At 35.5% G+C, this 21,821-nt stretch overlaps 1 protein-coding gene across 1 annotated transcript; it reads left to right on the plus strand.

The window, feature by feature from the left end:
- The first annotated feature begins 13,937 nt into the window (after nt 1–13,937).
- LOC141599831 (uncharacterized) lies at nt 13,938–19,060 on the plus strand. Its single transcript, XM_074419983.1, has 3 exons — nt 13,938–14,074; nt 14,186–14,258; nt 16,006–19,060. Exon 3 carries the CDS (start codon nt 16,410–16,412, stop codon nt 16,974–16,976), a length of 567 nt encoding a protein of 188 aa, XP_074276084.1. The 5' UTR covers nt 13,938–14,074; nt 14,186–14,258; nt 16,006–16,409; the 3' UTR covers nt 16,977–19,060.
- The last annotated feature ends 2,761 nt before the right edge of the window (nt 19,061–21,821 follow it).

Genomic DNA, 21,821 nt, shown 5'->3' on the forward strand with positions numbered 1-21,821 from the left:
TCTAAGATAGAAAATAGAATATCCTTATGTAGAAAATATCCTTGCGGTAGAAACTACTCGATCGATTAGAATGAAACCACTTGATCGAGCAAAGTCCAGACCAAGCAACTCGATCGAGGACAATAAGTACTCGATCGAGGAACCCAGAAAATGCCCCTCTCGATCGAGTATCGTAGTTACTCGATCGAGGATCTTCAGCAGGATAAAGCATTTGATCGACCGGTTTTCAGCAGCTAACTTAGTCGATCGAGCTGTGTTAGCGCGGATGAACTCAAAACACCTTTCGAAGCCACTTCACGCATCTCTAAGTGACAGATTCCAAGCTCCGATTCTTCGTTCTCCAAAATGCATACGATTGGGACAGGTTCAAGCTCGATTTTGCTCCTTTCCAGTTCATACCTGCAATTAATACAAGACAAACCAAAGTAGACTATTCGGGGGACATTTGTAGCTAGATGCCACATAAATATCATAGAAATGCGTGTAAATGTACGGTAAAAACCTTATATAAAATACACGCATCAAACCTCCCCAAACCAAGCCTTTGCTTGTCCCCAAGCAAACTATAAATGGAACTAAAGGAACTAATGGAACGAGACCAACTTACCAGCTAGAAATCGTCCACCAAAGCCAATTTAATGCAACAACTAACAACGTAGCAAAGGGTCAAGTGCAAACGAGTTAAATCAATGTTTTAAACTACTGAACCGTCGACCTTGCAAGACTCATATATATCGGACTCTCACGGGTCGCTCATCACACAAATTAAGCACAAGGTGAGTATAATTGCATAAGATAGAAAGAAGTAAATGTTGGGAAATGTGTCCTCAACAATAGTGCGATCACATGATTTAAATATCATTATTAAATCTCATTACAAGAATACGAAAGGGATGATACATTACATATATAGTCAACTGGTCCACACATATCGGTAATGATTGGCTGGCTAGAGTTTGACATTACTGTCGTGCGACGGTGGTGATCAGTTGATCCCTTGAGGTCACACCTAAAGGTCGATTCCCTTAATTGAAAAGGTTAATTAGTTGTATACCGATACAGATTAATTAATTCCTTAAAATTGAACAATTCGATTTGTGAGAGAGAATATTGATATCTTATTGTAATGGGATTAAATAAGATTTATTTTAGTAATAAAATGCTTTGTTGCTAAAATTATTTATTGTTTGAGAAACAATAAAGATAAGAATGAATGGTTAATTATAATTACAAGAAGTTGTGAATTATAACTATATGACCCATTTTATTTATGTGATCAAGTATCACTAGTCAATTTGTTGTATGAAATTTAATTAATTCATGAAATGATATTTATGTGATAAATATGCATCAAATTAATTAATAACATGTAACATACTACATGTGACATATTGTGTGACAAATGACAAATTGACAAAATAAAATGGTTGTCCATTTTAAGTATATGGACCGAAAATGGAGGGTGTGTTAGTGGGTTTTGGTTGTTTTATTTTATTTGATAAAATAAACATAATGATGCCTACCTACTACTAGTCTTACACATCTTACACACCTACTATTTTTGAGAAGAGTAAAAGAAAAAGAAATGATGCCATTTTAGGCTCCTAAAACCGTGACACTCCCTCTTAATTGAGGTGTGTTGCTTCTTTTCTTTTCTTACACTACCATTCAATTAACATGCAAAATGTTCATGAATATTCTCTCTTCTCTCTCCTTAATATTCATCAAAAAGATGAGTATTTGATTCAAATTGTTCATATAAATTACTAAGATTACTAGCAGTAGTATATGAGTATTAGTAATAGATTTTAAGGTAAACTACATTACAAACATCTAGTACATGTTTATTTGTGGGATTAAGGGATTGTCTTGGGTGCTACTAATTGGAGAATCTCTACTTTGGGATTTTTGTATGTTCATCCATTATTGGAAAGCTCAAGAACAAGAGAGAAAGGTGATCTCTCTTGTGCCCCATGAATCGAAATCACATTGTAAGAACATGTTTCTTTCTCATTTTATTAATTAGTTTGCATGCATAAGTTCCACCTTTAATTTTATGACAAATTAATTTATACATATATGAGTATGTTAGTATGTATAAAGATCTACATTTCCTTCAATAGGTATCAAGAGCCACGGTTGTTTGCATGCAAATTGGTTAAAAGTTTTTCCGAGTTATAAGAATAACAAATAAAACTTGTAAAATTTGTGTTATTATGATATATCACGAAATTAATCCATGCATGTTAATATTTCTGGTCCTAAAATGTTTTAGGATATTTTGGTTAATTTTACGGATTTTTATTGTTCATATAATTCAATAATGGCATTTAAATATGATTTTATGAGTAAAAATGTCATTTTTGGTCTAAAATTAGCTATACTTCGAATTTTCAGTTGATTTTTGGATATGTTGTCACATATATTATTTTGAGATAACCTGTAAATTTTCATAATTTTTGGACTTGTTATGCTCGAAAAATGGATTTTTCATTATTAAATTTGGATTTAAGTGAAAAATAGGTTAATATGAGTTAAATTTTGAATCTGGTCATAGAAAATTAATATGTTGTCACATGCAATTTTACAAGATGTGTGTAAAATAATTGGCTATAAAGAAGTCTTTTTGCATTATTTATGGATTTTTGAAGAAAAATAGCATAAATAGTGACATTATTAGTGTAAAATTAATAAAAACATAATCTATGACTTAGAAAAAACGTCTAATGTTGCATTTTATTATCTTTTTCAGATCTAAAATTGAAAAGTTAATGAATATAATTTTTCCATGTTTTTATGATTATTTTATTAAAAACCGATAAACCGCAACATTGTTTTTCCGGAAAATTTCGAAATTTTTAACCTAAGATTTTGAACATTATGAGTGTCATGATATTTTTACAGAATGTTCATGAAGTTTAAATTTCAAATTTCAAATTTATTTGAAATTTTGTGATTTATTTGAAGTTTATAGCTTATTTTTGTAATTTTTGGTCCATTTATGAGCAATTTTATAAAATATGGGTTAATTATGGTCAAATTATTAGTGAAGACTAAATTTTGAGTCCTAAGAGGTTAGGGTAATTAACTTATGCATAAATATGAATTTATGTAATTTTTGTGATTATAAAATGTTGAAATCACGCAAATCCGTAAAAACCGAGTAATATACGATATTGGCTAATTAAAGGCGATTTAGCATAAAACTGGGCATGTTCATACATATTATAATGCTGCATTTTTCTTTATGATTGTCATAATTTTAGTTTATGTAATTTTGAATTATGTAATTTTACTTAGTATGGCCTTAGATTTTAATTGGTATTTCCCGAAATGTATGGGAATATCGATTCGGTTGTAATTTTTATTGTGATCTCGTATCACCGTTTTGTAATTTAATAGATTTATTTTATTTTAGTTACAAATGTATAATAGGAAATTATGTAATTTATTATGTAATTTTATTCATTCCGGAGTTCCCAAAGACGGATTTCTTCAAGAATGGCGATACATAAAGACGGTGTTACCTCGAGATGCGTGCCACAACCGAAGTTCAAGGGACCAATGGAGTTGGTTTCCGAATATGTAATAGTTAAATAGTTTTTCTATTTTAGGAAAGGCCATACTAGGATTTATTTATTTTATGCTTGCATTTTATTTTATGTCGCATGCATCGCTAAATCGCCATAACTAAAACATGCATCCTTATTTTATCGAGTTTATCGACCGTGTCAATTCGAATTATCGTAGTTCACCGCTTTAGTTCACTTAAAACGTGATAGATAAAAAATTTACATGACCTCTCGCTAAAACAAACAATTGAGACATAGCCTTACCAAATAGTAGAAACCATGAAAACCTATTTCGCGAGGGAGTGCGCTCGGCTACCCCGGGGTACAAACCTTGTTACGTAGGGGAAGTGGGTGATAAATGTCTATCCACCGAATTCATGTTGATGAAGGTTGCATCGGCTACCCCGTGCCTAAGTTAATGTGGGTTTGGATAATGGACACATTTATTCGAAATTTGGATTGAACTCAACAAAAGTTATTGATAAGGGTTGCATCGGCTACCCCGTGCCCTTGTTGATGTGTTTTGGGCTATAGATAAACATTAGAGTAATTTTATCGACCAAGAGTTCTAAAAGTAGAATCGATTAAAAGGTTAATCCACCGAGTTATATTGATAAAGGTTGAATCGGCTACCCCGTGCCTAAGTCAATATGAATTTGGGTCTTGGAATCATTTATCATAGTTGGGTAGAGGTCACTATGTAAATGCTTTACTTGTTATTTACAAGTATTAATATAACGATAAATGTTTTGTTTTAACTATTCCGTTATTATATTGTTCTATTTCTTTACCTCAATTCATATACGATATCATTTCGATTCAAAACTCCATTAAAACATCGTAACTAAAGCCAAATATGAATTTGCTTCTAAAACCCTCAAATGAACCATTGCTAAGGATCTCTTGTAAAGAGTATAGATTAATGTTATTCATTATCAAACAGGTTTTTGATTCTAGACTAACACATCTACTTACAATGGATTGTTATTCATATACTTAATTGAATTAAGTACCTTGAAGCGATAAATTGTTTTGGTAATTAGTTTTGTCAGAATTCGTAATTGACCAAAATAACGCAACCACTTCAATGAAAGTTTTAAGACTAAAACGATTGAATTGAAGAGTAATCTTTATAAAATTCACCTTTGCTTCTCTAAGTAAAGACTCATTGAAATGAGTGGGAGCATTCTCTTAAACCGTTAAGATGAGGACGAGGTTAAAGAAGTAAAATTAGAATGGAATTGATACAAGGTTATGTTAAAGGTAAAGTTGTTGAGAATGACGATACTAAACCTATCAATCCCGACCGATAAAGTTTCCATTGTCTTAAATGTTGGACACAAGAAAGGAAACTGCCCCAAATTATTGAAGAATCAACAAGTTAGTTGTGGGACATCTAATGGGACCTTCTTCTTTAAATGTTTATTTGATTAAACATAAATTTTGCTAGTACCACTTCGTCAATATTAGAAACCAGTGGAGGTTTTCATCATTGTACTTGATACATAGGATGATTAGAATATGACGACTAGCAACAATAATGTCGAGAGATAGAGTAATTGTGTACTCAATCTAGTTTTTGGATTTAAAGTTGTACTTAATTGTGACTATTAAGTGCATAAACTCTAAATAAGAATATAAACTTGTTAAGATACAAAAAGGGTTTTCACTTTTGTGACCCTATACACCACGATTTGATGTATGGCTAGCCCATTATCAAGGTGATTATATTCTAAAACAAACTAGAATGATATATCATGTAGATGATGTAAGATTCAAATTGGTAACCCAAGATTAAACCTTAAATTTTGGAATGATGAACGTAAAGAGTTATCGAGTACTCTTGAAACCATTAGATTGTTAATGGTATATGCGTATCTTGTATTCAAAGCAAGATGTCTCGTGCCTTTTGGTTGAAAAGGAGACCGAGGTTGTAAATCATTGATCCAAAATAGGTTGATCATTCTCTTTTATCAACGATTTAAGTTGACGCTAATATGTTCACTTAATAAGGTAAATAGAGAAATCTTTGAAGAATTTCAAAGAGTTCAAGGAATCACGATTTAGTCGTGATGGGATTATCAAAGTGAAGACTTTGATATAAGCCAAAGAAAATGTGATATAGTATCACAAGTTAATCTCTCTTATCACGCATTATGAAATAATGTGTGGTTGGATAAGAAATCAAACGCTATTTGATATGGTTTGAACTTCAATCAAGTTACTTTGAGTTACTTGATCCTTTTGGGGATTTTATCATTTTTGTCTAAATTATTTTTCCACTAAATCGAATCATATAAGATATGAAATGGTAAGGGTACCATGGTTGTAAGTTTTCACAAGAAACAAATGCTCATTTTTCCCCTTTTCAATTATCACGAGCACGACAGGTTTTGCGGCTCATGAAGTCATCTTTCTAAAATACAAGTTTATTTCTAGAAGACAGAGTGGGAGAAATTTTTCAAGAGCCACAAAGAATGCCACAAAGAATGTTATGTCGCAAGAAACCGGTCTTTCTTGGCTACATGAGACGTTTTGTGTAAGACGTTGTTTCTTCAAAACCTAGGAGGTTAAATTCGTCACTTGTTAAAAATGATGAATTCATGCTACTTTTAAGAAAGTAAAGAGCTTATAACTTACAAAAGAAATTGTTTGATTCAAGTTGATTACTTCTAGAAAGTAATGAACATATGACTTACATAAGAGTGTTTAAAGTCACAACTCAATACAAGGCTTAGAGCCATGAAAATCCGAAACAAAAAGGCTTGATTAGTGACAAAGGGTTTTGCACTAATAAAGAGATATTTCAAAGCAAGATTGGTTGCAAAGGGTTTTGCACTAATTAAAATGCTTAAGTCTATTTGGATCTTCTTAAGGATTGTGTTTCATTATGAGGTTATGAAATACGTAGCAAGTGAATCTAAAACCCGCTTCTTCAAAAGAAGGAATGTATTCAATACATGTCTTGAGTTTTGTAGATTCTTGCAATCCTAAGATTATGTGAAACTTAAGAGAGAATCTTAAGTAGGACATCAATGAGTTGGAATCAATGATTTGATCATGTTATAAAACAATTCTCGATAAGTCGAGAAGTTGTGTTTATACATGGAGTTTAGTGGGAGTTACGGAAGTTTTAATTAGTCCGATATGTGGATGACATATTGATCATTGAGAATGATTTAAGACTTTTGGAGTATTATAATACATCTTGAATATCCGGATTTATGAAGATAAATCCACATGATATTAGCGTCAAGAAGAAGTCTTATGTTGATAAGATTCATGACTAGTTCAATTAAATTGAACATATTTGATTGATTTCATTTGCTTCATTTGCCAATCAATTAAAAAGAAATGATGTATAACACTTCATATGCTTTGAGTATGATGAATTGTTTTAAAAAAAAAATCGAATTTAAGTAATCTTTACCAAGTAAGCTGTAAAGATTACCCTTAAGTGCTTGCAGAAGCATTAAGGAAGTAAAGCAAAGTGTTTATGATGCAATTTTGTGTAAGGGTGTTACACAAGTGACAATTGACAATTGAGATTGCGCATGGTTTCCGACAAAACCATAATCAAAACACATTAGGATGGTTAAGATTCCATTGTGGCAATGTTAATTAAGAAGTAGATTTTCTAGAATCGTTCTAGGAAATAAAGAACAATGAGAGATATTTATAACGGAAATTGAGTACACTTGCGATCATGAGATGTTCAAGAAGGATGAGTTCCGCACACTGTGAAAACAGTGGGAGCTATTCTTAGGCTAGAGGGCCTATGTCTTGATTGGATCTCGACACGTACTCAGAAAGTTTTGTAATGCAAATGTATACATTAAAAAGGAAAACGAGTATGTAGTGAGGTTGAGTAAGGTACAAGAAATTGATAAAACCTACTAACCAAAGCCTTCTCAAAGGCTAAATATGATGAGTCATGTCATTTCAATTGAATTGAAATGAACAACTACGTACAAGATCAAATTAGATTATAGAACATGAAATAGTAATCAGGCATTGACTATTCATATGTGATAATCGCATTTGTCGTTCGAGTTTTACTTTAAAACTCTTTTATTATACTTTGTTACATCCAAACGGGTTGTAGAGACAATTGAACCCCGTTAAAGTGAACCCGGATTAACATTGTATTCGCCCATAGTCACTTATATGAGGTGACGTCTCGAAGTGACTAGAGTGTGATGCGATTGATGGCAAGTTCAAGTGCCATAGAGTCATGTGAGATGACTAGTCGATCACATAGGCAGACTGTTAGGAACACTTTGTCGGGCAGTGACCGCTTATAGAGTTCTGGCAAATTTATATAGCCTGGTCGTGGCGAGAGCTACTATAGTATTCTAATGAGTCGATTCTTTTGACTAAAGACTGTTCACCTAAGATGGCACAGTTTCAGATTAACTTTGATTTGTGTTACTACGACCTTCGTAAATGGGGTCAAATGGGCATATTTTGGGTTATGATGGCTGTGGCTAGTCGAAGGGAATGAGTGCGATAGGAATTGTCCACCCCCTTGTCAGGGTTAAAATAATATCTCAGGGCCACTCGAGGAGTAATTAACTGGAAATGCGTGGCCACGCTCGGAAGGTATCCATGGTGGATAAATTCCGGTCAATCAGTTATTCTCCAGATCGAGGAAACCACTCTCGATATGATCACTTGCAAGTACGACCCGAAAGACACCTTGCATTGAGTGGGAGATAGTTATAGGACAAGAGAATTGGTGGCGCACACTTGTCGAGGACAAGTGGGAGATTGTTGGGAAATGTGTCCTCAACAATAGTGTGATCACATGATTTAAATATCATTATTAAATCTCATTACAAGAATACGAAAGGGATGATACATTACATATATAGTCAACTGGTCCACACATATCGGTAATGATTGGCTGGCTAGAGTTTGACATTACTGTCGTGCGACGGTGGTGATCAGTTGATCCCTTGAGGTCACACCTAAAGGACGATTCCCTTAATTGAAAAGGTTAATTAGTTGTATACCGATACAGATTAATTAATTCCTTAAAATTGAACAATTCGATTTGTGAGAGAGAATATTGATATCTTATTGTAATGGGATTAAATAAGATTTATTTTAGTAATAAAATGCTTTGTTGCTAAAATTATTTATTGTTTGAGAAACAATAAAGATAAGAATGAATGGTTAATTATAATTACAAGAAGTTGTGAATTATAACTATATGACCCATTTTATTTATGTGATCAAGTATCACTAGTCAATTTGTTGTATGAAATTTAATTAATTCATGAAATGATATTTATGTGATAAATATGCATCAAATTAATTAATAACATGTAACATACTACATGTGACAAATGACAAATTGACAAAATAAAATGGTTGTCCATTTTAAGTATATGGACCGAAAATGGAGGGTGTGTTAGTGGGTTTTGGTTGTTTTATTTTATTTGATAAAATAAACATAATGATGCCTACCTACTACTAGTCTTACACATCTTACACACCTACTATTTTTGAGAAGAGTAAAAGAAAAAGAAATGATGCCATTTTAGGCTCCTAAAACCGTGACACTCCCTCTTAATTGAGGTGTGTTGCTTCTTTTCTTTTCTTACACTACCATTCAATTAACATGCAAAATGTTCATGAATATTCTCTCTTCTCTCTCCTTAATATTCATCAAAAAGATGAGTATTTGATTCAAATTGTTCATATAAATTACTAAGATTACTAGAAGTAGTATATGAGTATTAGTAATAGATTTTAAGGTAAACTACATTACAAACATCTAGTACATGTTTATTTGTGGGATTAAGGGATTGTCTTGGGTGCTACTAATTTGAGAATCTCTACTTTGGGATTTTTGTATGTTCATCCATTATTGGAAAGCTCAAGAACAAGAGAGAAAGGTGATCTCTCTTGTGCCCCATGAATCGAAATCACATTGTAAGAACATGTTTCTTTCTCATTTTATTAATTAGTTTGCATGCATAAGTTCCACCTTTAATTTTATGACAAATTAATTTATACATATATGAGTATGTTAGTATGTATAAAGATCTACATTTCCTTCAGTAAAGACACTCACCTAACTCGACCTATAAGAACATGCATGCAAACTAACATAAAACCGATTTCTACCGACCGTACATATGCATTCCAACCAATCAGAACTAAGAGACACGCCGAGGACTTACATGTAATGTGAGATGAGGTAATTGGGTAAGATGGGGCAAAATAAATTTGGATAAGTGGAGGTAAAGCCAAGCTAGTACAACCATAACCAAATAATCAACTCATTCCGCTTCACTACTCAATACACAACGTAGAACTGTGCCATTGTGGTAAAACATCACTCACACCAACAAAAGACTCCCCATGAAAAATAATGATAAGCATGGGAGTATTATTCAATGATCTTTTTCCATATGGTTTTTTTTTCTTTTTTTTCATCATTTTTCTTTCTTTCATGTTTCTTTTTCAACTTATTCATTTCATTTTTTTTCTTTTTCAATTCATACTACCAACTTCAAATCTTTCAAAGCGAACCAAATCTAACATGGATAAAAGCGTACCCATAAAAACCACTCAACTAGCTTGACAAGGCAGGCTAAATTTGGATGTAGTTAGGGGGTCAAAAGGCAAATTTAGCTAATGTGAAGTTAATGGGTAGTAATGAAAGAAGGGTTGTAAGTTACCTCTCCACGTGTGTCACCACCACAAACCGAATGCATACAGGTACCGAGAAAATAATGTCATGCTCGTGCAAATTAATGTTACATGTCTTATAGAGAGTACTACTCACATCCTAAATGAAACTGGTCATGAATGTCACCAGTTTATCAAGCTCTAAACCTTAGAATGTCTATTTAGCTTGCCAATATTAGAGTCAAGTCTATTCGTTCAGATAAGTTTTGTGGACGCGGGCCCATGGGGGCGCTTGGGAACAAGCGTTTGCATTTGTGGAGTCGCCACCAATTTATTGTGGAAAATTGGAAACCATTAGAATACCTCGTGTCATGTCAAGACACAAAGTAATGACATGAACACCAAGAACTCGTTACCCTTAGCATTCTATGTCTAGAATGACTCTCGTGGATGCCAATGAACACAGATGTTCACAGAGATCTGGAGTAAGGGGTGAGGGTACGTATTAGGAAGCTCTTTTGATCGAACACCTAATCCCGCCCGCCTCGATAACGGCCTCTACTAATGATTAGGGAAGTTATTCATACTTGATATGTTGTCGATTATATGCATGCAATGCAACATCCAATAAATTAATCCTAGTATGTGAAAATTAACTAAGTCGGTTAACACGTAATTTAACATGCATTAATGTCGAGGTAGAAATTTAGGTTAATTGCATGTGAAAGCATACAAGCAATAATAAAAAAATACAATAAAAATACAATAAAGAAAATTACAACAATTACATTGGATTAATTGACTTATGTCGAAAATACATCTAAAACGGATAATTTGGGAAAAGAAAGAATGAATAAATTAACAAACAGAAATTAGTGATAATACGAGTAATAGTAGATTAAATATGTAATTAAACTTGGTCAAGGCAGAAACGGGAGTTCAGGGACAGAAATCAACCGGGAATAGGCGCAGCAGAGTTGCGTCCTTTGGAAGAGGCACAACAGTTGCTGCGTCTGTTCCTGGATTGAGTTCTGGCTGTGAAGCCGGAACCGCAACTCGTTAATGTTCATTGGTTAATTTAATGCTTGATTATATTATTTGACTCTGATGAAAATGATTAACAGATTATTTACATATGATTGGGGTGACAAAGCATGAACATGGATGGAATTAAACGATACGAGTTAATTACAAGATTAAAAGGTTAATTAATGAATTAATTAGGTTAAACAAGTTGTTTATGATGAATTAATGATGGATATGATAAATAAAAGACGGGAATATATCAAAGATCGAATTCCAGGGACTCAATATTAATAAATCGAATCTCTAAAATCCGGATTGACTTTAATGACGAAAACCCGCAAATATTGGTTATAAGGGATTTAAGTCGGGATTTAATGACGAATTCAATACTAATGATTAATAATATATTAAATGTTAGAATTATTATGCCTAAATTATTATATCAAAGAATCAAAGAACAAACGAAAGAAAATAAATACAAACGAATTGACAAAAGACGAAGGAAGAAGAAAGGAAACAGGAACCGCGGCAGCCTCACGAAGAGGCGCGGCAGTATGCGCGTCCCTTCAAGAGGCGCAGCGATTCTTTCGTCCTTTCTCGACGGTTGTCTTCTGATAATCCGTAAAAAGGGTTTTAAACAAGGTTTTAGAAATCGGTTTTAAGTGTGCTTTCGACATAAATCTTACAATATGATACAAAAATAAAGAATAATAATATAATAGGGATTTACACCCTCAGACTTACATGTTTGACGAAACAAGATTGACAAAGTTAACGTTTAGTGATGCTCGACTCGAATGTACGACGAAAGAGCCCTCTAGGAGGAATTAAACAGATTGATTAAGTTTATTGATGTGGAGTTGGTCAAATTGGTCGGTCATGCAAAATGAGGCTAGTACTCAGAAGGATCCGAGCTTACCTGGTCGAATGTTCAGGCTTGTAGACGCCAAAAATTAAGAACGTGGTCTAGAATGTAAAGGGAGAAGAGAAGGGCGGACACTCGCGTGAGAAATATGTGAGACCGAAGGTCTCTATTTATACTAATCACGTGGAGGAAGTAGGGTTTTCGGAGAAACTTTGGAAGTGAATCTCGAAAAGATATGAAAAGATACGAAAAATACGCAGAAAAGGACTTGGGAAGAGGCGCGGCGAACGCTGCGTCTCTTGGAAGAGGCGCAGCACCTGATGCGTCCTTTCCCAAGTGGTTTCCTCCTGCGGAAGAAAGATTTCCGTGTTTTGGTTATGGAATAACGGATTAATCTTGTTTTCTTTAATATCTTGTGTGAATATTACGGGAAATTATTTGCCAAAGATTAAAAGATTGCAAAATATGGAATAGAAATATCCGGAACATTCCAGAACATTCTGACTCGGTTTTAGAAAATGAAGTCGGTTTTCTGACTCGGACTCCAAATGTACTCTAATTACTGCCAAAACGACCGTATCGGCACGTAGATGACAATTTAGAGGTAGACACAATTGTTTGAGCGATCAGTTGATGATAAACTTACGAACTATCACAAATCGTTCCGCGTACCAAACATGCGGCCTAATCTTCACCGGGTGGTTTGCGGGAGGTGCAGAAATGAGGTATCTACAGAGCCCCCACTTTGACTGAGGCTTGGACAAGGCGAAAGTCAAAGTATAGCTATCAGGTCAATCGAAGATTACAACCTGAACGACTATGGCGACGCGAGGCGGCTCAAGGGGTCGAGCCAAGGACCCGTCGTCGGGAACATTTTAGAGTCTGTCGACTATCGGGGAGGGTCGTTTAAAGTCCATTAGACTACGTAAGGAAGCTTGCCAGCCATAAGAAGAGACCATACCTGAAATTCCTTGAAACTCCAGGGGAAACAAAACACGATATTGGGAGAAGACAGCAGGACACAGTCTGGAACTGCTGGGAGAAATCTGCTTGTGGTCGGCTTCAAACACACTTCGGAAGGGTTTGGGTCGATGTTGATCTCCATGTGTCGAGAGGGAATGACTGTCGGTCGTGAATTCTCGCTGGGGGAACATAATCGGGAACTGATCTCCATGTCTCGGGAGGGAGTGTCTATCCGTGTACTCTCGCTGCGGGAATATAATAAAGGTGTGTCGAAACACCTGTCAAAGAAGGAACGCTCGTTGTGACAAGCTAGGTCTTGGATAAAAATAAAGCGATAATTTGCTGTTGGCTTGGAAGATATGGATCCAAGTGAAGAATATATGTCAAACGGATTAAATATGCGATATGGCATCAAGGAAGAGGCGCACCAAAGATGGGCCCACAAAATAACTGTAACACCCGCGTTTTATCGGTCATAATATTAGCTAGTCGCGAGTTTTAAATTTCTTTAATTGATTTTTATAGTTTTTATAAGTCGTCGTATTTATTTATTATAATAGGGCGATAATTTGATAAACTATGCATATTACTTAAAATGTTAGACTATTTTATAAAGTATATAAATTTAATTATTTTCAACTTATATTATTACAGAATACTTATTTTTTTTAAATGGACCGTGTCATTTTATTATAGTATTAGGCCATCTTAAGACGAAGTATCATCACTTAACTTTATTTAAAATCCGTAACCACCTGACCGTTTCAACCTAGTAGAATATAGGTTGTTAGTGGAACCTAACTTACATTCCTAGACTTACGTTGTGAATCTCGCAGTATATTTTATAAAGAGTCAGCTGCTCATGCGTTATATGTACTCGTTCAAATAAAACTCCTCTCATTTATCTTCGTTTTTCTCCTTTTCAAACACTCCTTTTCGGCAGTTCCGTTCTCTCTCGTTTCTTAACGGTTTTCAGTAATTTTTGCGCCATTCTCTTCATCTCACGGTAAGCTTTCCATTCGTACCATTTTCTTTCAACTTTGCCTCATATTATAGGTTTCCCAGTAGCTTTAAAACGTGTATGTTTAACGCCGTTTCCGTTCCGATTTCGACGTAGGCTCAAACTCGGACGACCCGGACGCCGACTCTTACGTTGTTGACGATTCCATTGAAGATTAAGCGCTAAAAAGGTAACGTCGACGACTGTCCTCGGTATTACGTCGTGGTTTTGCGATCTCGTATGCTAGATTGGTTAATAGTTGTTCAAATGATTTATAAGTTTACTGTGGATTGTTGTATTCTTTGATGTGACTATTTCGTTGGGTTGGTCGAAGTCCGAGAGTGGATTGTTGGGGTTCATGCGTCCCTGTTCTAATGAAAACAAGGAGGCCGATAATTGTCAATAGAGGCAATTAGGCGTAGAGTTTTTAATTTGGCTAATTTGAATGTTATGCTATGCTGTTGTATCAGTTTCGAGCAAATCGAGTTGCTGCAGTTTATGCATTTAGACGAGTAAAATCATCCAAGCGTTATGGTTGACTTGTTTTCCTTATATCTAATGCTTACCAGGTTAATTACTACTCCGTGTTGAGAGTATGGTGCGTTAGTATGGATTTTATGTCTATTATAAGGCTCTTGTTTTCCTAAACCACTCTAACTATAAACTCCTTACTTAAAAGTACGTATAAATGAGCTAGTTGGAATATATATGCGATAATACTCGTATAGTAATGTTTGGATTACAGGATAGTGCAGGGCATTATAGTAGTACATTGATATGATTCTTATCCATTAAGTTGTTGTTTGTTTCCTAGTGTGGTGTATGCACAATTATTATTATTATTATTGTTTGTCTGTCGTGAGGTATGTTGTATGACATATCCAGTTAATTAACTGTTATAATTTTTATGAATTGTGACTCGTATTAATTAGTTAACCAACTTGGGTAATAAAGAATCGTCTTATATTATCCGCTTCATTTGTATCCTAGTAGCTGTGTGTATAGGCAGTCTAGGCAGGTCGGGGTCGTCCTATTAGCCCGGTTGTTTATAGGCTAATATGGAGTCTATGGGATCATCAGCCCGGATGTTTATAGGCTTGGTGATTGTCGAATCGGGGTGAGAATCCCGAGAGTGTGGCCATACTTAGACTGGGACCGTATATTTATCGTAGTCCTACCGTAGGGATAGGGTAACATGATGGGTTGCCTTGACGTTTCGCCTTACTGAGTGGTTACTGAATTAATATGTTTGGTTTAATAAGTTTACGTTTACAAAATGAGTCATTTGATTTAATTAGTTTAAAGTGTGATTAAATAATAATGAGCTTATAATTTTAATTCTATAATATGTTTAGTGGTAAGTCATTTGTTCATTATTGATCCGTCTTAATTACTTGGTTCTTTTATCGTGTAGTAATATGGCTGGGAGGACGTCCGAGTTACTCCCCACTGACTGTGGCTGTCATTCTTATGACTGACAGGTGATTGATGGTTGCTTATTATTCCTGATGGGGTTGAATCGAGTGAGCTAGCGAGCGCCTTGTTTTTGCGCACCCTTTTAATTTTATTAGACTCATATTTCAGACTTTTATTTCATTTCAGTTATAGGGGTATTTATTCCCCGTAGACCTTGTATTACTTTTGAGTACTAAATTTTTATTCAGTAGCTACCGCGGTGTCAGGGTGTTTCCGCCACCTTGAACTTAATTTATATTCTCGTTTTACCGTGGTTGTTGCAGTTGGTATCAGAGCATGGTTGCTCTCGACGCTTACACTCGGTAAACCCAAATAAAATATTAAAATTTAAGCTTAAACCTTAATGACTAAAATGAGATGGGTAGACTGTTAAGGATCTAAGTTGGCAGTCTGCATGTGTGTGTGTTTGTTTGGATGATTAGCACCATTATTAGGTTTTAACCTAGTCTTATTTTGAGTAGAGATGACAGGCAGACCTGGTAACGTGAACAATGCGATTCTCCAAGCTCTTACTCAATTGCTCCAGAATCAGAACAACAACAACAACAACAACAACAACAACAACCATAACCAGTATACCAATATTGCAAGTCGGATTGCGAGGAGTAACGCCAAGATTTATGATGGAACCGTTGATCCGGTGCTGATGTCAGAGTGGACCAGAGACATGGAGAAGCATTTCATTCTCTACCGTGTTGCAGAGGCTGATAAGGTTAACATTGCTGCACATTTTCTCGAGAAGAAAGCTGATCGTTTGTGGGCTATGACTGGTCCCACTGCTACTTTGGAACCATATTTTGGATAGGAGAGATTCAAGACTCTTTTGGAAGCAAGATTCTATCCTGCTCAATTGAAACACCAGAAGATGGCAGAGTTCCTGAATTTCAAGCAAGGGGATTTGTCCGTACAGGAATATACTGATCAGTTTAATGCTCTAGCCCATTTTGCTGAACCTATGATTCCTAATGAAGCACATAAGACTTTCTTTTTCAGGCAGAGGTTAAAGGCTAAGATCCAGGGTATGGTGAGAAGGGATACTGACACATTCGCTCGTGTTTACGATGAAGCTCTTTGGGCTGAGGGTGCTATTGAAGCTGTCAGACTTGAATCGGTAGCTGAGACTGCTAAATCTTCTAAGAGGCCGTTTACTCCTACTTCGCAGTCCTACAGTTTCAAGAAGGGCATGCATGGGAACCAGAAGGGATTTGAAAAGAATGTTCCGAGCAAAGACAAAGTATGCTACAGTTGCCAGAAGAACTACCACCCTGGGAGGGACTGTAAGGGTAATCCTTTGGGATGTTATAATTGCAAAGAACAGGGTCACAAAGCTGCTGATTGTCCCAAGAAAGATACTACTCCTGCTGCAGCGAATGTCCCTAAGCCGAAGGGACGTATATTCAACAACTTTCATTTAAATTTCACTCTTAAATAGCAAAAGCCACATAACGTAAACAATTCACTTGGTCTCATCCATATGTGGTTAACACGTTCGTCCAACACAAACCAACCTTTATAAATCATGATATAAGGGTATATACCTAATGGTAATAGACTCCGATGGTGACTAATACACCATCAAATAACCAAATTTAAACAAACTCTTGGCGTTAAGGCCATCTTTACTGCACAATTAAGATAAAATATCCTAGACATACTACCGACACAAACATACTGTTTCATAGTTTTTTTCGCAACCATTCTACCTATCCTCTCCCACACCCGGTGACGGTATCACCATACCGTCACCAATAACCGTAATAGTCACACCAGTATCCACAACATTTACACTATCTCACGGACATGGCCTTAACCACCCATTATTCTCGAGGGATAATAACAACAGCAACCCTGAAATGGACACTACAACAAGATCACGATATATACCATTGACGCTTTACCTAACGATTGGGAGGCACCTTTACAAACAATATCTATACTACAACTTATAGGGTCGGAGTCCCACACACCCACTTTCACTCTTCATGCATATACACTTAAATTAAACGGTTACACTCTATAACACGAATGATCAAATACCTCAACAATATGATTGAATCCTCAAGCATTACACACCACACTCTTACTCTCATGACCGCTAAAACCAAATTTGGTAATACTAAATCCACCATCATATATCTCAATTATTTATTAATCAAAGTTTCCAAGTCATGCTCAATAACATTATCGCTCACACATGCAACTCAAACCTCGTTCAGTATCCATAAGATTAAATGTTCGACCTAGATCACACATCACTCATTATCCACAAATTACCTTATACAATCATTTTACTCAATTCAAGACACTTTACGCAAGCTAAAGTCACTTTCTTCTACTCCTAATTTTCAAACATAAATCATACACCTACGTACTTACACGGTTCAAATCCAAATCAAATGGACAACTTGCATCAATCCCAATAAAAGACATGTTTCGCATTCATAACTCTCAAGTACAACACCACTCATCACATGTTGTCAGCACTTGCCTATTTACCCTCATAAGCTAGTCGACTCACTCCCGTTTCACATCCTCTTAATCATAACCACGTGCATTTACATGTCTTTACTCATCAAAACCATAAAACCCACAAGGTAAACAAGCATTGAGAACCATATATAAGCAAAATAATACATTATTAACAAATTGTAACATTACGAAACAATGAAACTATGTTTAAGTATAAAATTTAAAATTTAACCATATACACTATGATATATATATAAAAATTTGAGTAAAACTTTAAGGTAAGATTCTCGATTCAGACAATACGTAGCATTATTAAGAAAAATTGAAATCTTATTACTCAATTAAATCAAGAAAAGATTTAAGACAAGATTTTCGAATTTTGAGACCATGCCTGACATCATTAAACAACATTTGAATCTTTATGACATAATTAGACAAAAATAAATGGAGTATATAAAAATCGGATTTGTCGGTATAACTAACATAGATGTCAAAACTTGAGGCGGTTTGTAAGGAAAAATTGCTAGTTTAATGTAATACAATGCAACATCAACAAGAACTAAGTACCAAGAAACAATTGGATCATGTTTTGAGTGCAAAGATCAAAATCATCCGCTTTAAGATGAAATTTCAAAAGATTTGGACAACATTTTAAGACGAAATTTCAATTCAAAGTAATACGTGCCGTTACTAACAAAGAAAAATCAGAACTTAAGCGCGACAAAATTGTTGAGCCTCATTAGTCAACTAAGCTAAGTTTTTAAACACGAAAAATCAAAACTTACGGATGATCATTAAAGTTTCAAAATTTTCAAGACAAAATTTCAAAATGTATGACAAGAGTTAGCAATAACAACCAAACTTTAGTCCTTATTAAATAATTAACCATGCAACAAACACTAAATTGTTATGAAACATTAATTAGATGGATGTCCATTGGGCTTGTACCCATTATACATATAACTAGGGTGCTGTAAACCCATTATCTGTGTACTATATATACCCCATTTAAGATGAATAATAAAAAAATCTTACCACCTCTTAATATATTTTTCCTTGAATTTTGTCTTATTGTTTCTTCTCTTCCTTATTCTATAACACGTTATCAGCACGACTCTACAAAATTGACCTAAGTTACCGTATTCTTACTGTTTTTTTTTTCACTTTCATATGTGTGCCATAATTGATCGTTACCTGATGCTTTCAGAAATCTATCACGCTTTCAATTATTTGTTAGTTTGTTTATTCCAATCACCCTTGATAAAATTGGTTATCCCACTATTAATTGTTGTTCATCTTAGGTGGTGGAACTATTAAGCGCATATTCTAAAGCCGATTCACGATATTACCAATTTTTTTTTAATAAAATCCAGAAAGATATCATGGAACGATGTGTTAATGCTATATTACAAGTTTGCGTCATTATATGCAAGCGAGAACTAATGTTCAATTTATGCGCACATGAGTTCGAAAATACCCTTGCCCTATTGAAACTCAATAACTCATTCAGGTATGTATGCAATTGGAAACTTTTGTACAATAATGTTTATTTGTGTTATTAGAGATACAGAAAGTTTTTATAATGTTTTTCAAACGGAGTTAAATTAATCTGTCCAATTGGAATCGCATACTTTGGTCAATTGACTACTTATTATGTATGCAGTTCATGTTCCCTAAATTTATTCCTAAAAGACATGTATGTTTTGGTAAAAAACTGTCAAAACACGATATTCTATCTCGTTAGAGGTTAAAGTGACCTACTCTTTTTAGCCTCGTATCAGGGGGTTAAATTATATGTGATTTATGACGGAATAATGATGTAAATAATGTAAAGGGCGAAATAAAGGAATTATGACATAAGAGATTTTGGTGACGCGGAAAATCCGATGTGGAAAACAATCGCGGGGGGAGTCTGTATCCCGCCAATATTCCACTATATGATAATTCGGGTACAAGTACAATTAATAACAATCGGATCCTCTTCCGTGACTTTACGGATGCTCGGACATACAAAAGGGATTTACAGTTTATGAATTGGTTGGTAAAGGATTCTCCGTGGTGCTGAGGCTGAGGCACACCCAGATGTGATTACTGGTATGTTTACAGTTTCAGACATTCCTGCTTATATTTTATTCGATACTGGCGCATCTCTATCTTTTATATCCGCATCCTTTGCCAAGAAAGCTGCTCTTGTTTCCCATTCTGCTGAGACCACTCCTATATCTTTACCGTCGGGCGAAGTTGTTTCATGTTCCACGGTATTCAAGGATGTTCCTATCTCTATTGCGGGATATATCCTTCCAGCTACTCCTATTAGTTTCTCTTTAGCCGAGTTTGACATCATTCTAGGCATGGATTGGTTGTCCCGTTACGATGCTAGATTTCAATGCCGAGACCAGAAGATTTTTCTTAAGAGCCCGTGTGGTACGAAGTTGACTTATAAGGGAATGAGAATGCAACCAAGTATCAAGTTAATTTCAGCAATGAAGCTTATTGGCAATGCAGAGGAAAGGACATGAACTGTATCTATGTGTGGTGACGAGTGCTCCATAGTTACCGAAACTTGAAGATGTTCCGGTTGTTAGTGAGTATGCAGATGTTTTTCCAGATGAGCTACCAGGTATACCTCTGGAGAGTGACGTTGAGTTTGCTATCGATCTTGTACCAGGGACAGGACCTATTTCTAAAGCTCCATATCGTATGGCTCCGGTTGAATTGCAAGAGTTGAAGAAGCAGTTAGATGAGATGATCGAGAAAGGTTTTATTCGCCCAAGTGCTTCTCCTTGGGGTGCTCCTGTCTTGTTCGTGAAGAAGAAGGATGGTAGTATGAAGTTGTGTATAGACTACCGTGAGCTGAACTGCGTGACCATCAAGAATAAGTACCCGTTGCCCAGGATTAATGATTTGTTCGATCAGTTGAGGGGTGCAGGTGTGTTCTCCAAGATTGATTTAAGATCAGGCTATCATCAAATTCCAGTTAAAGAGACCAATATACCGAAGACTGCTTTCAGTACGAGATATGGTCATTATGAGTTTAAGGTGATGCCTTTTGGGTTGACGAATGCTCCTGCAGTTTTCATGGACCAGATGAACAGGACTTTCAGGGAGTTTTTGGATAAAAGTGTGGTGGTTTTCATTGATGACATCTTGATCTATTCCAAGGATGAGAGCGAGCATAAACTGTATCTCCGCGCAATTCTCGATATTCTTCGCAAGCAGAAGTGGTATGCAAAGTTTTCTAAGTGTGAATTCTGGTTAAAGGAGGTGTCATTTTTGGGGCATATCATCTCAAAGGAAGGTGTGATGGTGGATCCTTCTAAGGTGGAGGCTGTTTTGGAATGGAAGAGTCCAGCTAATGTCAATGAGATTCGAAGCTTCTTGGGTTTGGCTGGTTATTATCGCAAATTTGTCAAGGATTTTTCTAAACTGGCGAGACCGATGACTCAATTGTTGAAGAAGAAATCAAAGTTTATTTGGTCTGAGGCATGTGAGAAGGCTTTTCAAGAGTTGAAAGCAAGACTCACTACTGCTCCTGTTTTGACCTTACCCGAAGATGGTGTTGAGTTTGACATCTTTTGCGATGCTTCTAAGAATGGGTTGGGTTGTGTCCTGATGCAAAAGAGAAAGGTGATTGCTTATGCTTCAAGGCAGTTGAAAGTTCACGAGGTGAATTATCCGACGCACGATCTAGAGTTAGCAGCTGTGGTACATGCTCTTAAGATATGGCGACACTACTTGATTGGAGTTCAATGCCGCATCTACACCGACCACAAGAGCCTCAGGTACATTTTCACTCAGAAGGACTTAA

The sequence above is a fragment of the Silene latifolia genome, chromosome 1 (assembly GCF_048544455.1).
Source record: "Silene latifolia isolate original U9 population chromosome 1, ASM4854445v1, whole genome shotgun sequence".
NCBI classification, from domain to species: domain Eukaryota; kingdom Viridiplantae; phylum Streptophyta; class Magnoliopsida; order Caryophyllales; family Caryophyllaceae; genus Silene; species Silene latifolia.

Coding starts and splice junctions, on each gene's coding strand:
- LOC141599831 (XM_074419983.1), top strand. CDS start 16,410: ATGGCAGAGTTCCTGAATTTCAAGCAAGGGGATTTGTCCGTACAGGAA.